This window comes from Aspergillus heteromorphus (assembly GCF_003184545.1).
Source record: "Aspergillus heteromorphus CBS 117.55 chromosome Unknown BO70scaffold_12, whole genome shotgun sequence".
NCBI lineage: Eukaryota > Fungi > Ascomycota > Eurotiomycetes > Eurotiales > Aspergillaceae > Aspergillus > Aspergillus heteromorphus.
The window spans coordinates 453,473-469,882 of record NW_020290417.1 but is presented as its reverse complement, the minus strand read 5'-3'; the positions used below and the strand labels follow the sequence as shown (position 1 = coordinate 469,882).

At 50.9% G+C, this 16,410-nt stretch overlaps 5 protein-coding genes and 1 non-coding gene across 6 annotated transcripts; 2 read left to right on the top strand and 4 right to left on the bottom strand.

Annotated features, from left to right (window-relative positions):
- Positions 1–436: 436 nt before the first annotated feature.
- Positions 437–1,223, bottom strand: BO70DRAFT_379670 (uncharacterized protein; the record flags this gene model as incomplete). Its single annotated transcript, XM_025545367.1, has 3 exons — positions 437–694; positions 782–855; positions 953–1,223. 3 exons carry the CDS (start codon positions 1,221–1,223, stop codon positions 650–652), a joined length of 390 nt encoding a protein of 129 aa, XP_025399435.1. The 3' UTR covers positions 437–649.
- Positions 1,224–3,179: 1,956 nt separating this feature from the next.
- Positions 3,180–3,251, top strand: BO70DRAFT_t166. The gene has a single exon. It is a non-coding gene; the product is annotated as a tRNA-Ala (tRNA).
- A 459-nt stretch (positions 3,252–3,710) lies between these two features.
- Positions 3,711–6,807, bottom strand: BO70DRAFT_405443 (argonaute/piwi family protein; the record flags this gene model as incomplete). Its single annotated transcript, XM_025547118.1, has 3 exons — positions 3,711–5,400; positions 5,460–5,728; positions 5,787–6,807. 3 exons carry the CDS (start codon positions 6,805–6,807, stop codon positions 3,820–3,822), a joined length of 2,871 nt encoding a protein of 956 aa, XP_025399434.1. The 3' UTR covers positions 3,711–3,819.
- A 1,473-nt stretch (positions 6,808–8,280) lies between these two features.
- BO70DRAFT_429224 (uncharacterized protein) lies at positions 8,281–8,931 on the bottom strand. The gene is made up of 3 exons (XM_025548056.1): positions 8,576–8,931; positions 8,447–8,520; positions 8,281–8,390 (listed from the first exon to the last, which is right to left on the bottom strand). Exons 1-3 carry the CDS (start codon positions 8,850–8,852, stop codon positions 8,367–8,369), a joined length of 375 nt encoding a protein of 124 aa, XP_025399433.1. The 5' UTR covers positions 8,853–8,931; the 3' UTR covers positions 8,281–8,366.
- A 4,674-nt stretch (positions 8,932–13,605) lies between these two features.
- Positions 13,606–15,304, top strand: BO70DRAFT_379668 (glycoside hydrolase family 71 protein; the record flags this gene model as incomplete). The annotated part of the gene is made up of 4 exons (XM_025545366.1): positions 13,606–13,931; positions 14,003–14,534; positions 14,591–14,722; positions 14,796–15,304. The coding sequence occupies exons 1-4, from the start codon at positions 13,785–13,787 to the stop codon at positions 15,302–15,304; spliced, it is 1,320 nt and encodes a 439-aa protein (XP_025399432.1). The 5' UTR covers positions 13,606–13,784.
- Positions 15,305–15,513: 209 nt separating this feature from the next.
- On the bottom strand, positions 15,514–16,342 carry BO70DRAFT_336503 (uncharacterized protein; the record flags this gene model as incomplete). The annotated part of the gene is made up of 3 exons (XM_025541109.1): positions 15,514–15,794; positions 15,849–16,122; positions 16,202–16,342. The coding sequence occupies 3 exons, from the start codon at positions 16,340–16,342 to the stop codon at positions 15,514–15,516; spliced, it is 696 nt and encodes a 231-aa protein (XP_025399431.1).
- Positions 16,343–16,410: the final 68 nt, after the last annotated feature.

Genomic DNA, 16,410 nt, shown 5'->3' with positions numbered 1-16,410 from the left:
AACTAAGTGGAGTATTAATATAAATACTCCCACCGGCTCCAATTTGGTGACAGCGGGGGTTTAGTATTTGATGTTTATTTATTCATGCACCGGACAATCTCCAACAGCAGGAAGGAGGGCTTCTTATACTCGAATTTATTCAAATCGGTAATTATTAGAATTCCTAACTAACAGTAAATTTCTCTCTACTTTTATATTTTGTAAAACATTTCAGCCACCATCTATCAGGAGGTGCAGTGAATGCGCCTGACGAGATACGGAGACATGGATCTTCCCATGCATCTTTCTTTCCCACTTGGACCCCATCCTACATCCACCATCATTGCTCCCACCAAGAAAATCCATCCCATCTCTCAGCTGCACCCCACAATAACCCTTACAAAACAGAAGACCTCATGCGTAATCAAACCACATATATTATTAACTACCTAAACAGCACCATACAACAGAGGACCCATCCCACCCCAGCCCATCCGCCATATACTCGGACAAGCTGGCCTGGAACAGTCCCCACACAACACACCAGATCTAGAATAAAGCAATCGAAACAAGCCCAACACTACCACTCTCTTTTCACGCAGCTATTCAGCCAGACGTGTATCCGTATCCATACCCATAGCCATATCCTCAGATACAGACACGAACGGATTTACTCCTTGTCATCAGACTCCGAGCCATCGCCGATAGCAACGCACTACCATCACATCGAATCAGCCGCCATATCATGCAACGATACATGAATGCCCGCGGAAGAGAGAAAGAAGGAAGGGAGAAAACTTACAGTGTTACCCTCACCCGGGCAGCAAGCAATAATGTTCTGGCACACGGGGCCATTGTCGGAGTCCTTCACCAGAGCTGTTTAATTGAGTAAATATGTTAACAACCACTGCCACCGTTGTGTGTGACGGGATAGAACCATGATGTGATGCGGGAGGGAGGAAGGGAGTCATACACAGGATGCCAAGCTCATCAATCAGGCTGGTCTCGGCGCAGGCGGACCCGCTGTCGCCAACCAGGCTCTTGACCAGCCCGCCGCCGAGCAGGTTGTTCAGTACTCCGTCCGTCTTGACGGAGCTGGACGGGTTGCAGCAGGAGATGTTGCCGACGTCGCACTTGCCGGCGGAAATGTCCTTCAGGGCCTTGGAGTTGGCGACGGATCCGGCGGACGCGCTGGCCGCGAGGGCGAGGGCGAGGGAGAGGACCTTGGCGATGGTGAATTGCATTTTGATTTTGGTTGGGGGTTGGGGGGATTTTGTCTTGGTAGGGATTGAAGAGGGTGGATGGGTGGTTGGATGGATAGATTGGAAGTGATGCTTGAGAGATGGATGCTGGATGCTGGATGAAAGATGGACTTGGTGGGAGACTGAGACCCTTTTTATATTCGCGCGAGCCTCACTGGACTCTATTATTATGGGTCTTCAAGGATGAGAAGAAAGGGAAAAAAAAGATGATCCAGCAATGCAACGTTCCTGAAGCAAGTAAGCAACCAAGCAAGCGATTCTCTCTCTTCCAACTAACTTTCATTCCATTCCCAGGGAGAGAACCATTTGCAACCCTGCCGGACTTGCCACTCTCCGGACGGACGGCTGGGCGAGACTCCCAGGCACGGTAGGAGAAACATCCAAGACACGGGATACGCAATACAGGAATCACCGACGACGAAGATCCCAGAGATCTCCATAGCGAAGGAATCCGTCCATGACGCTGCGAGTGGAGATATGTTACAAGGAGCCTGGCTATTTGGAGGATGTGCGATGCTTCATCCCCCGGAAACGGGCCGTCTCTGACCCTGACCGGCATAGTGCCCATTCCCTCTCCTGCGATCCTGCCTCCAGCAGACAAACTTCAGGAACGGTGGAGCAGTTGACTTCCACAGGGGCGTAGCTTTCCAGGCATGGATAGGATGGCAGGTATCTTGGATGTAACCCGGTGCGTTGACAGAGACAGAGTCTCAGATGAACAGTGAGCGTCATGACCCGATTCGAGGCCCAATCGGGCAGGCAGTCAAGGTGAAGTGAAGTGAACCGTTGCTCCGTGACTGTGGACGAAGTAGGGATGGGATGGATGGTTTACGTGGTTTCATTCCCGCGGAGAAGGGAAGCAGTCTGGCATTTTTTTGCTCTTGCTTTTCTGCTCCGATTGCGGAAGGACAGAAATGGGAAGGTATGGGTAGATGATGTTCATTACATATGAACTGCTATGAATTTGGGCCAGTGTGAAGTACGGATGTCAGGCTCATGCCACGACCGTGATCATGATCCTACCGCCTTTCCAGTGCATATCTTCGCCATCCATTTTATTTCCCAGCCCCCTGCTACACATGGCCATAGGATAATACAAGCCACGAAACAGTAGTGTACCCCCCTCCCCAGGACACCGGAACCAAGGGCGGAAAGGCATGCAACCCCAAGACCCCGAGGCAGCGTTTCCAGGGAGTCGATGCGATGGGATGGGAGCAGACATTCAACAACAGTGACGGTAACATAGACCTACCTCCCTACCTAATGAGACGATCACCCCATCAGGCACAGACACACCCACACCTCAGGAATGAACCAGAGAGCATCCCTCCCCCGGCAATCGCAAGCCCTAACTAGAAACGAAGCCTCCAAGCCACAAATGGGATGCCTGAACCCATCCCCGCCTCTCATTGGAGGGAACATCAGCCGGAAAGCCCCGGCCAATCAAACCCGCCGATCGGTCCTCGGTTATAAACTTTGACGCAGTATTCCAGGTATTGCCGCAACCCTTGATTTCATGCCTGCCTTGGGTAGCTTTTACTTACCACAATGGTGGTAAAATCACGGATATTCAAATCCTGGTATAATTCATCCCCATCAACCCATCAATCAACCCGATGTTCGAAATAGGTTGGCTCCGCTAGTGCTAAGCTGACTCGATCGTGTGGGGTGCCGTGCGTATCATCCCTTTCTTCGATCGTGTCGGACGGATTGACACATTCCGACGTCCGCCAGGGGTGGAACGTGGCGGTACGCTGTACGTATGGTATGTCTGATATGTAATGTGTAATTTTTATTTTCAGAATTGTCATCTGTACGGTAACACTGTCTTACTTACCTACTACCTATCTACCTTCCTAACGTCCTGCATGCGATCACCACACACATCATCTCCCTCCGGCTTGAGTATGTATCTCCGAACACCGCATTTCAACAAATGGGGCTGTGGTTTAGTGGTATAATATTCCCTTAGCATGGGAGAGGTCCGGGGTTCGATTCCCCGCAGCTCCATTACTTTTTGCTTTTTTGCTTTTCTTTTTCTGGATGATATATAACACGCCACTATGGGACGGGAGACTATGTATTTATTGTATGCCTACTGAGTTACTGCGAGGTGAACGAATAATTGGTTCGTCCTTCGTTAGAGCGGAATGTTGAATCGGGGTTCGACCTCCAGGGGGTACTTTTACTGCCTTCTTATCAAGTATATACCTTGCTACCTGAATTCTCAGCTAAACCAAGAAAAACTCTTCTCTTTGCTCCGCCCCCCAGTTACATTTTGCCCTTGATTGGTTGTGGAGTTATATATGTATATATTTTTTCATCCCCGGTGTGTGAGTTATGCGAATTTTGAGCGTTGTGGGGTAGCTGTCCGGATAGATAGATGGATATCAGGTCCCCCCTCCATTGGAGAAGTGTTAATCTATCCATCCATCCATCTATATATCTATATACCTAGTGAACTTTCCTCGTTCTTCACACTTCAGATTAAACGGACAGTATACCCCCTTTAATTAACCCCCTGCTGTCCACATCACACACACACACACACACACACACAATACCAGCTACCCAACCACTAAATATAAAACATCGTATCCCGCACATTATCATGTAGCCCCAACTTCAAAGAACCAATCGATCCATCTCCCCGGGCCAGGATCAATCGCCGAAGCATCTCATCCACATAGAACCTCGCCCGGAAGCACGCCAGATCAGCATAGAAAACCGGCGGACAGATACTCGCGGCTCTCGTGGCTCGACCCGAAACGTAGCATATGTTGTTAGTGAGGGTCTGAATGGCGTCTGCCGGGTTAGAGTTAGAGTTGGAGTTGTAGCTAGAGCGAGCCCTCGCCCTCGGTAGCTGCGTTCCGCCACGAGGAGGCAGAGACGGGAAGATCTCGTCGAGGAGCACGATGTAGTGGCCCGGACGAGCGATTCCCCGACTGGCTGTGTGCGACTGCAGGTAAAAGTCCCAGATGTCGCTGCTGTGAACGGGTCCTTGGTCCACGACTGTGCCGCTTGGGGGGTTGGCGTTGGTGTTAGGGGCTGAGGTAGGTCGCCGACCATGGTGATGATGATGATGATGATGATGATGATGATGATGATGATGATCCTGGTCTGCTGGGCTCGCGGGCGTGAAGAAACGCGTGTGGTGTCGTTTCCCCACCACGATGATGGAGATGCGGGGCTCTGGTTGACCGGTGACTTGGTATAGATCTGCACACGCTTTGCGTAAACGAGGAAGTTCTACGCGCAGCACACTGCTGTACTGGGTATCCGAGACGCCGTCGCGGTAGATCAGCAAGTTCTCGGGGAGATTCCCATGATTCCGACTCTGCCACAGACGTAATCTGGATGTGAGCAGGGTGTCGATCTGGGTGACCAGCTCCTGACGCGCGGGCTGCGTGCACATGTCTGCGGGCCATTGAGCCAGGAAGCGATCCACGGAGGCGACCATGGCAGCCACGCTGGGGGCCTGTGCGGGGAGATTCCCTGACGTGGGATGCGTGACGTCCACTCCCACGACCATGGTCTTGCCCTCGTCGATGATGCCGAGGCTGCGGCCTGGGAGTGTTTGGTTGATTCCCCCGAGCTTCAGGTTGAGTTTCAGGGCAACGTTGGATAGGAATCTGTCGTTGGCGCGCAGGAACTTCGCTGCGATCACGCACACGTTGCGGATGCCTCGCTCCATCTCGCAGAGGAACTTGATCCGGCTGTAGAGCCGCTCGCTATGCTCTGGGAGGATGATGAGCAGAAAGGACACGGATAATTTGGATATGGTGTCAAGAGTGGAGGCGAGCTGGTCGGCATCGTTGTCCCGGCGTAAAGAGGCATCTGTTATGCATGCGTGGAAGCCCGGCTGAAGAGGCTCGGGGATGGTGATCCCTACCACCTTCATTCGCGTGCGGAATCGCTGCATGGCCAGTTCCAGGAGCATGGCTTCAGAGTTGGAGTGGTGCGGATGACGACTTGTCGAAAGCCATAAGTATGTCCACTGGGACACTCGCGTGCTTTCGGCAAATCTCATCTCGCGCAAGTTCCACTCTCCAGCTCGGATGGAGGCTTGCTGCCCTTGGCGATATTGTATCGATGGGGGATCTAAGACGCGTCCGGTGACTTTTATCATCCCTGGAACGAGGGTGGCGCCGAATGAGGTCTGTTTGATACCGAAATCATCAGTCATTGAATGTCTTGGGAGGGGCTCGGAATGCCTACCAGCGTCGCACCTCCATTTTGGCGAGTTGGGCTTAAGATGGATGACACCTCTGTCTCTATTGATCTGACCCCAGAAGACGATGGGTCTTTTGACCCACGACGGGGGTTGTCGAAGCGGGCGATCTGTTGAGACTGCGTGGCAGATATGGATCCGGGGGCGGACTGCCCGGGGAGCACTCGGCAGACCTGAGCAGGTAAGTACGAGGGATTGGAAGTAGTTCCTATATTGACGACTGGAAGCCAAGGGTCGTTGATGGTGATACCATAGACTAAGCACAGAGTCATCAGCTTGCGGCCCTGCCCACGGATAACCAAGAGGGTATTTACCAGAGCGGAAGTACTCCAAAACAGTGATATACCCCTCCACCAGGGGTCTCTTCCTCTTCCGACTCCCCAACACGATCCAACCTTCACCCCCCGTATCCTTGGACCGCGACTCGCGGAAAAACCCGACTTCCTTGGCCCCTGCCCCGAGACAGGGCACCGTAGGTGGGTATGCGAGCCCGTCACCATCCCCCGGGACCGCCAGCCCTACAACGACTTTGACCCTCGGCACAAACGCCCCCGAACGCTTTCGCATGCCCAGATGCGTCAACTGCACGCGGAGGTTCTGCACCAAGGCCGCGACTTTGCCCATATCAGGTCCATTCTGACGCAGACACGCCAAGATGACTCTGTCGAGAGGACAGTCATCGTAACAGACGGCGACCTTGGGGGCAGCATTGACAAACATTCGCCCTTGGGCCTCACGGGCGGCAATAAAAAGCCCGCGCAGCACATGCAAGCCAGACCCGAGGCTCACCCGCGAATCCAGATTGAGGTAGGTCCCGGAACCGGTGAACCGGATGTGGGGAGAGAACTTGGGGTGGTGGCCCAGGATGATATTCAAGGCGTGGACATGTGCCTCCGTCAGTGGCGGTGGGGAGGAGACTTGGTGCTCCTCCGTGCCATCTTTGACTAGATCGTATACCTGGGAAAATTGCAGGGTTCCGGTTGGCGACAGCGTGACGTGGTATCGGTCATTCTGGTAGTCCACGATGTAGGGATCTTTCTGGGGAGGTAGTTTTTGTCGTGAGATGAGGTTTCGGTGGCCGTCGGAGGCAATGCTGTCTTGGCTTCTGATGAGGGCCGTTCTCAGGAGATGGAGAATGACATTGGTGGTTGTTTGTCGGCCCACGAGTGTGGGCGTGTCTTCGCTCGCATGCGTGACTCGCACTTCGTATCGGTAGAGGCGGAGGTCGGGTTGGAAGGTCAGCTCGAAGTAGTTTGTGTGAAGACTGATTCGCCGACCTAGAGTGCCATTCACTGGCCGCTGGGGGGGTCTGATCCCTGATTTGGTGTTGCTCATCTTTTCGCAGGGGGCACTTGGGAGGAGGCTCGAGCTTTGTCTTGTGCGGTCTCTAGAAGGACAGAGAGAGGCACACTGGCATTATCCTCGAGCTGACAGAGACCCTCGATGTCGGTGCGTTCCATTCCAAAGTCGCAGAGGCCCGATAAAGGGTGAGAGAACAGACTCAGACTGCCCCCATTCCCCAAGGATCCCTCTAGAATCGGCCCTTGGGCTCAGGGCCTGTCTTGCTGGTCAGCGCCCCCTATGGTAACAGAAGAGAGGAAAGCAGAAGACATTGCTGAATGGTAATCATCTCAGGCAATCTCCATACAAGAAACAATACACCTGAAACGTTCGAAAAATACCATGTATTTTGAAATTCAAATTCCTGTATGGATATGTATGCAAGGCGTACGTTCTGTGGCGGCAGTGCGTACGCCACCGGCGACTATTGAGTCGGTCGGTAGCCCTAATCCGGTCTCGCCAGCTATCTCTCTTGTCAGGCTCGATGCAACTCATTCCAAAGGGTGAGACACAGCTTGATGGGTGCATGTCCCCCCGTAAGGAGATCCACAAGGCCTATCTGTGTCGGAACCGAGAGAACAGCAAACGCCGTCCGTGCCCGTCCTATGTCCGATCAATTTTACCCCGGATGGATCCTACATGCCCGCACAATATTGTGGACATGCCAATAGTATGAGATGTCCCCTGGATCTGCATGCAGGTGTGAGCGGGTTCCTTATTCTAGACTCTGGTCGTGAACAGGACCCTAGGATCTATCTTGTCTCAACTGTCACTGTTCGCATATGTATCCCTTCGCTCGGGAGCTGAGGTTAATGTGCTTTGACATTTTGACTATTTTTCCAATCCTAGTAATGGATCATTCAGCTTATGCCACCATACTATAGCGCCTGTGTATCATTATCTGGCAGTAGAGGGTCATACAGGCTGCACAAGACAGACGCTAAGCGGTTGTACCGACCGGAAGATCCCCTGAAATGGGCTCGGAACATCAGTACACATGGACCCAGCCCCTGCTATTGTCGCCGTTACAGCTGCGTAGGTGTAATATGAACCATCTAAGATCAGCGGTTCCAGTCTCTCATGGACAGAAGGGCATCGGGCAGCTTGTCCGTGGAGATCCTACCGCAGGCAAGGATACATTACAAACCCCGTGGCTGCAGAGTGGCGCACGAGTTGTCTAAATCTAATTTCCAATAGAAAATTACCTTGTTTCTCCTTGAAAGGGACTAAAAAAATGATTCAATCTACAATGTGGCCATGGACCATGAGCAAATATAGACTTTGGGTGGCCGGGATAGCTGTTTAAGATAGACAATGCCTTTTCTCTCCATTAATCTAAATTAACTGAGTCTAATCTCAATTACAAAAGTCAAAGTAAAACTGCTGACCAAAACCCACCAGGCTTGAAATGATTGACAGGAACCCGATCGGCACATCGACGAGTTCGGGATGATGTGCAAGCCCGTGGGATTTTCAACCAGCTCCGCGCGACTACTGTTACACGTGCATTGCCTCCATTGTGTCCGTACCAGGGGTACCGATAGCGAGCATCTCTAGTAGTGTCCAATGGCCTCGCACTTTGACTCCAAGTTAGCAGGAGCCTTCCACCAGACGAAGGAGAAGAAAAACTTACGCTTCCGTTGGGGCAGCAGGCAATGGTGTTCTTGCAGTAAGAGTCCTTGTCGTCGTTTCCCTTTTCAAAGAAGGCTAGGAAGATTGTTAGCTGTTACGTTTACTTTACCGGGTATGGAGGCAGACTTACCGAGGAGATCAACATCCTTGATGAGAGAAGTGCTCACGCAGGAGGACCCGGAGCCATCGATCAGAGCCTTCAAGACAAGGCCGTCCTTGAGAACGTTGTTCAGGATGCCGGAAGTGTCCTCCTTGTTGTTGATGTTGCAGCAGTAGATGTCCCCGGTCGAGCATTGGCCTTTGGCCTCGTCGAAGGACACCTGCTTGCTTCCTCCTGCAGCTGCGGGGGCAGGGGCAGCGGCGGCGAAGATGGCGAAGCCGAGGATGGTAGCGATGGTGAACTGCATTTTGAAGGAGGGTTGAGAGACTCAAGAGATCCTTGTAGAAAAGTAGATGGTGAAGAGAGAAGTGATGTTTGGAGATGGAGATGGAGTGAATTGCTGATGATGATGGAGAGTACTTTGAGCGGGGGCATGGATGGCTCTTTATAGACTGAGGTGGGGACTTTGGACGCTCGTTTGGATTTCGGATTCGGTGCTCGAAATGCGCATCTACACAAGTTTCTCGAGCTGTGGAATTCCAATCCATGGTCCTACCCCTTGATCCCATACCAGCTCATGATCATCAGCTCTGTACAAAGTTGCCAAAGTCTCGTCCATGAAGGGATTCCTTTCCAAGAAAGGCTGACGACCCCTTGGTGGTCAAGCTGGGAATGTAAGGACATACCCGGAGACAAGCTGGTGTCTTGAAGCTTGGTCTTAGAACGCTATGAATAGATTCCTTTACAGATCTAGACAGAGTGCTAACCTCTTCAGAATATGGCCATTAATGAACTATCTATATTACTACTTTCGTGATATATTTGACTCTAATCAATCATTGGTAAAGCAGAAACACTGACTGTCAAGCAGTTTCTTGCTTCTATTAGGGCTAGGATAGCCTTTGCTCCGGGTGGCGGAAACGAGGCTGGACTTGGTGCTCAGAAAATGTCCGTAGGAACTCAACCAAGCTAGAATAATGTCTCGCCACATGAACAGCTCCAATGTGAAATTCCATTTGATAGCTTTCCATACCTTCCTATACTTTGGGCCGAGAACAAAACTTGGAAGAGTTGAACTATGACCATTTGGAGCAACTCATAGAATTCTCACATTTCTGCATTCACCATGTATGGAACCACAGGGATATCTGCTTGAAGGTTTGCGGTTTAACATTTCCCAAGTCTCATTTCTCAAGTCTCCCTTCCTTATCATGCCCACAGGAGAGCTTCTGTTAGCGGTATCACTTCTAATTGTCTCTCCGAAGTCTCCATTCTTCCCCTGTTGACCAGTGCCCAACCCAAAGCACCCCTTGTTGAATCCGAGATCCTGTTTCCAGGAATCTCGAGAAATCATGAACCCTGTTGCTAGTAATTGCGGATAGACCATTTCCATAGTCCCTTAGCAAGGAGAATACGTTCCATCCCCTCCCAGCCCTTCTGTCTACCACCCGCTAGTGTGATCTTCCCCATTTTTTTCAAACTCTGCAACCGTCACCTCTGTAGTGGCATCTCAATTAGGCATTTCGCTGGTCTAGAAGCGTACAAACGATGCTACCGTCCCAAAGCAGAAGAGAATGCAAAGACCTCGCTCCCTAATCATACAGAACTGACACAGGCACCAGGTCATCTGACCTTCCAACAATAGGTATATAACATACGTCCCCCCTCAGATCACTCTATCTTTTTTCTTTCTCCAGAGCTTCCCTCGGCTGCGAGTTGCGACCAACTTTCCAACCCCAATACCTCGTCTCTTTTCCCCGTCTCATCCACGAGGCCACGGCGAAGTATACACGTTCCACGTTCAGTGGGCGGGTATACTTCATTGTGACTTTGTGGCCGGGGTGTGGGGGAAGTTGATGTGGGGTTAGGGATTTTCTCGAGAAACAGTAGCATAGTGAAGCTCCATGATGCTGGACTTCCTGTGCTATACTGGTTATCGGGGTGATTTGAATAGAGTTGATTGTATGTTTTCTGTTCTCATATGGTGTAATTGTTTTGTTTGGGGGCATGGAGGATAGGGGGATAGTCTTCTTTATAGATGTTATAGTGATTGAGCTTTTCGCCAATCTTGAAATATTAAAATTATGTTCTAGTATTATCTTCTATCATATCTTTGGAGTATTAGCTACCCAATCAAATTATTTTGATCCGACCACTGAGTTTCACTCTAGAAAATTTCCAACGCTCGTAGATTGAACTAGCATACTGAGATAGCAGAACAGAGACCTCTTATTCTTCTTATTGACCTTTCCATTGCTGTTATTAATCCTTATATCAAATATACAATCCTAAGTCAGTCACCCTGAGCATTTGTATCTATATAGTGATCCCTCGAGTTTAACATACGTTTCATATCTTGTTCCTGAGAGTATATGGACTAAATATTAGTGTTAGGTTATTCAATAAGAAAAGAACCTTGCCTCATAATACATATGTTCTCAAGTGTACTCATAATCAATCTTCCATCAGGAGTTTTCCATGTACTTAGTTGCTGTTACATAGAGAATATTTCTAGATGTGTGCGGTTAGCCCGCGCGGATATATATTTTCATTCTAGTAGGAATTTGTCTCTAATATACATTAGACTACACCCAACAGAGCCCCTGTCTGATGATCATGAATAGAAACCACTATATACACGAAAAGGATAAATAAATTAAGAACCAGGAAATCCAGGCGCTAGAGAGGCTAAGCTGATAGGTACGCTGCTGAACAGCTGAGATATCAGGTTCTAAGGCGAAGACTAAGGTCATTCGATAATATACAGTACAGCATTAATCTGGATACAAACCCAAGCCCAGAGGGACTTGGCTCGTATTAGAGATCCATTATGACCAAATTTATCTTCTTTCAAACTGTAGTATCAGACCGATGAATTATGGATTTCCTATGAATAAAACTACGAGGCATCAGCAGCGCCAAAATCCCCAACCCCCAAAGTCACAGCACAGCAACACACCCCCACTCAACAAGTACATTGAGAAAGCCATTCAACCCAAACACACAATCCAGAATAACAAAACATAGGGCACGACCGTGCCAGACACAAGACCAGAACTCCGGCACAGTACTACAGCGGGAATCCCAGCTAGGCGAGATAGCAGCAGTCCACCAGAACAATTCTCAGCACGCCTTCCCCAAGAGCTAGAGCAAAAGTAGTTGTTACGTGGCTGGCAAAGCAAGGAGGCCACTAGCTCCTCGGAGCACTGACAGGAGGATCCCCAGCTGGCCTGTCGCCGCAATAAACGTTGGGGAGGACCATTAGCTCCTCATTCCGGGTGCAGATCATGGAAAGTATGGGGTCCTGTCATCCCATCACCCGAGCGGGAAATTTGCGTACCGGAAATACAGCGTGGTAATACTGTATCTGGTATGTTTTGGTAATATTACGTTTTCTTGGAAGTGCTCGAGGATGGGGTTCTCCCTTTGGAAATGTGAAGCTGGGTTGGTTTTATGGAGGTTAGTGTCTGGTTGAAGCTTGCGAAGGGACTGGAATCTCGCGAGCATTTGGGTTGGGGGGTTGTGTAATGATGGAGGTTGTACGAAATGAGCTCAGTAGGATTGTAGGCAAATGCCCTCCTCCACTTACCGCTTGTTTCCCAGCTGTTGAATAAGTCTTGCAATTAATCTCACTCTACTCATAGGATTCAGTGTAGAGATGAGACATCCAGGGTGACTTTCGCGTTTCCCTCAGAATTCCCCCTTTATTGGAGAAAGTATAGCCGATCTCGTCAAAGGTGTTGCAAGTGTATCACTCTCAAACATGGATGAAGATAGATACAGCCACAGGATATTCCATCTTTCTTATCCATGTCTAAACTACAACTGAATATGGAAAGCTCGCATTCACTGTAGGTAGCCGTACCTATGCGATGCTGCAATGATCAGTAAAGGACTTGTTTCTTCCTCCCTCCTCCAGAATCCCCTTGCTCACAGCCAATCTATACGCATCGAAAATGTTACGTCTTCTGCCGCTCCATTGATTTTTGTCCAGATCTAATGATTATCTCTTCAATAAGATCCCTGCCTCGCAATATAAAGCCCGTCTACTATTCGGGGACGCCATACGCCATTGACATTCAATCACCCGGCCATGCCAACCACACATACGAATCTTTTATTGAGCTGGTCAATATCTCCTCCAGGTGTAGTAAGAACCTGCACTTCAAATGTGTTGCAAATCCCGAATAGTACGCTGACCATCTGATATCACACCGAGATTATAAACCCACCCACCAAGCGAATCATCCATGCAATGCCCAGACATACCTTGCTGGCAATTCCTCCGACCAGTCCGCAGATGCCAGTGCCTCCATCGACATGTGTCAGTGGCAAATGGCAACCGCCGAGATGGCCCAAGGAAACGGTAGTAATTGTTGGCAAACGGATGTACATCCTCGCACTTCTCTGAGGGGCTCGTCTCCCCGAGAGCTTGTCATGACATATCCTCAGATCGACATTTGACTTTCAAAGCAGTGGTAAAAGGCCTACAGCGGCACCTAATAAACCCCAGACTCGTTGGAGCCGAATCCAGGTCCGTATAGATGCAATGTTCATATAATACCAGAACCCTCAAAACCAACCCCCGAAAATACATCCCTCAACCTCGCCGCATCAAAATGACGCGCATCAAAAAGCCCACACCCCGATTTCCAGCCAACATACAATTATAGCATAAAATCCGATCTATCCAACCCCATGACCAAATCGGACCAAAACCATGCGACGCGAAATTAAGGCCAGAACGCCCTCGCACACACATTGTGAACGTGACCAGGTCAGGAGCTCACAGGCATATTCCGAGTGGATGATAAAGCTCCGAGGTGTAACGCCCACGAGCGCGGCTTCAACCATTGTGCCACCCGCACGTCACCCCGAAACTGGGTTGCACAACTTTGGAAGGTTTCGGGGAGTTTAGAGCACATATCAGGTGCGACTACGTCAGACTGTTGGATGTGTCTCATAACCTTATTTCCGGAGAGGTGGAAATGAGGTTACAGCCGTCCCGCTTGTCTAGCATGAAGGGGAAGGATAATTCCCGCATCTTGAGACGATGTATCTTGATTGACATGTGGATGAGAGCTCAGGGGAAGGTCTGCTTTGCTCTGTGCAGTTGAACGTGATGATCGATGTGTTGGTATATAAGCCCGGGCCTCAGAGCTCTTCCTCGGGGTCATGGATATGGGATACTGGATACAGGCACACTCTTTAAGAAGCAATTGGGAAAGAAGCACCAATCATGTATTGGAAAACTCTTGTTCGACTCGCTGTCTTTGCAGCGAGCATTCTCCTCACCGCGGGGTTGCCAACCTTTGGCAATGAGACCTTCAACAATGGGACCTCAACACCCCAGGCCGGGGACAAGTATGTCTTCGCCCATTTCATGGTGAGTAGATACCCTTCCCATCTAACCCAGGCTCAAATCACTCGTATACTCACGAACATCGACCCCAAAAGGTCGGCATCGTCGAAAACTACCAGCTACCCGACTGGATCGCCGACATGACGGCCGCGCAGGCCATCGGCATCGACGCCTTCGCCCTGAACTGCGCCAGCATCGACAAATACACCCCCACCCAGCTTGCCCTCGCCTACCAGGCAGCCCAACAAGTCAATTTCAAAGTCTTCATCTCCTTCGACTTCGCTTACTGGAGCAACGGCGACACCGCCAAGATCACAGCCTACATGCAGCAATACGCCAACCACCCCGCCCAGATGCAATACAAGGGCGGCGCATTGGTGAGTACCTTTGTTGGTGACAGCTTCAACTGGGGTCCGGTAAAGCAGGGCACTTCGCATCCTATCCATGCGGTCCCTAATCTCCAGGATCCGGCCGCGTCGTCCAGCAATGGCCAGCGGTCCGCCAATGGGGCGTTTTCGTGGTACGGCTGGCCCACGGATGGGGGAAATAGCATTATTCAGGGCCCGATGACGACTATCTGGGATGATCGGTATATCAAGGACTTGAAAGGGGCGACTTACATGGCGCGTACGTCTATCTTTCTCTTATTTCCTCCGACTGAATGCTCTACTGACCCAAAACAGCCGTCTCGCCCTGGTTCTCTACCCACTTCAACAGCAAAAACTGGGTATTCATCTGTGAGAACCTGCCTACCCTCCGATGGGAGCAGATGCTATCTCTTAAGCCGAGTCTGATCGAAATCATCTCCTGGAATGGTCCGTCTCCCACCCCCCCCGCCCCCCAACCCCCCTCGCAACCACAATACTAACCCACCACCCCCACCTCCAGACTACGGCGAATCGCACTACATCGGCCCCTACTCCGCAAACCACAGCGACGACGGGTCCTCCAAATGGGCCACCGGGATGCCCCACGACGCCTGGCGCGATCTATACAAGCCGTACATCGCGGCCTACAAATCCGGCGCGGCGAAGCCCACCATCGACAAAGACGGGCTCGTATACTGGTACCGGCCCACTCCCAAGGGGGTATCCTGTCCGCAGGACAACCTGCCAGCGCCCAACGGGTTCCAGATGCTCAGCGATACGATTTTTGTGGCGACGATGTTGACCAGCCCGGCGACGTTGACGATCACGAGTGGCTCGAATGCGCCGGTTCGTGTGGAGGTGGGAGCGGGGATCGTCACGACGAATGTTACCATGGGGATCGGGAATCAGGTCTTCTCGGTGAGTCGGGATGGGAAGACGATTCTTAGTGGGCAGGGCGGGTTGGCGGTGCAGGATCAGAGTAAGTATTATAATTTCAATGTTTATGTGGGGGGGATTCAGGCGAAGTGAGTGTGGGTTGGGGGGGGGGGGGGGGGTTTCGGATTGGGTATGGGGTTGTTGGTGGATTCGAGGTGAGTGGTTGCTGGCATCTTTATATAGCCGAATAGCTGCAGAATGTCACCTTTTATTTTCTCATTGCATCATTTCAGAGACAATCGCCCTGGACTCCCACGACCGTGAGCGATACCCTCAACCCATTAGCCCTAAGACACTCAATCTCAAGCCGCACGCGTCCTCCCCCGCCTCTCCACCACCCCAGCTCCAGCTCCAGCTCCAGCCCCAGACCCCGACCCAGAAACAGTCCTAAAGACAGACGTCGACGACGGCATCGGATGCAAAGACAAAGACACCGGATTCTGCCTCGTCTCAACCATCTTCCCACGCCTCCTCAACCAAGGCAAGAGATTGAACACGGCCCCACAAACAAAAACCCCCAGCCAAAGTGCCAACTCAGTTCCATAAATAACCACACCCAGGACATCAATCTCCGGCCCAAACACTAATGACAATCACACATTAGCTAGTAGCTCACCTCTGGCGATCTCAAACTCACAAACCGACACCAGCGAAAACAAATCACCTGCGGCATCGATGCCAACAAAGTAAAAGCTAATCCCGCGCACGGTCCGATGAAGATAAATGTCCCAGTAATGCGTCAGTACCCCCGCGGCGAGAAGAACGGCGCTGAGAACAGCCATCAGAGTTACCGGCCACTTCAGGGCTTGGTAGAGGGCGTGTTTCAAGGCGAAGATCAGTCCTGCTTCGAGACCGCCGAGGACGAGGAGGAGGGTTGTCACCGCTGCTGTGCATTTCGGGGCGGGGTATTTCTGTTTTATCATCATCATCATCATCATCATTATTTTCATATATGTATGCCACGGAAGGTAAAATGATGAAAGCACGTACCTTCCCATAGTAGAGACACTGTCCCCAAGTGACAAGGCTCAAAGTCGTAAGGATCTGGGGTTGAATTCGCAATGCGATGTTGAACTCTTGCACGATGTTGTAGACGCCCAGAGGCACTCCCGCTGCGGCCCATAAGAGCATCATTGAGCCCTGGAGGCCTTCGGTGTTGTGGCGCCGGTAGTTGATGATAATTTGGGGGAGGAGCTGGG

Coding starts and splice junctions, on each gene's coding strand:
- BO70DRAFT_429224 (XM_025548056.1), bottom strand. CDS start 8,852: ATGCAGTTCACCATCGCTACCATCCTCGGCTTCGCCATCTTCGCCGCC. Junction 8,521..8,575: donor CAAGGATGTTGATCTCCTCG/GTAAGTCTGCCT, acceptor CAATCTTCCTAG/CCTTCTTTGAAAAGGGAAAC. Junction 8,391..8,446: donor CCTGCTGCCCCAACGGAAGC/GTAAGTTTTTCT, acceptor TTGGAGTCAAAG/TGCGAGGCCATTGGACACTA.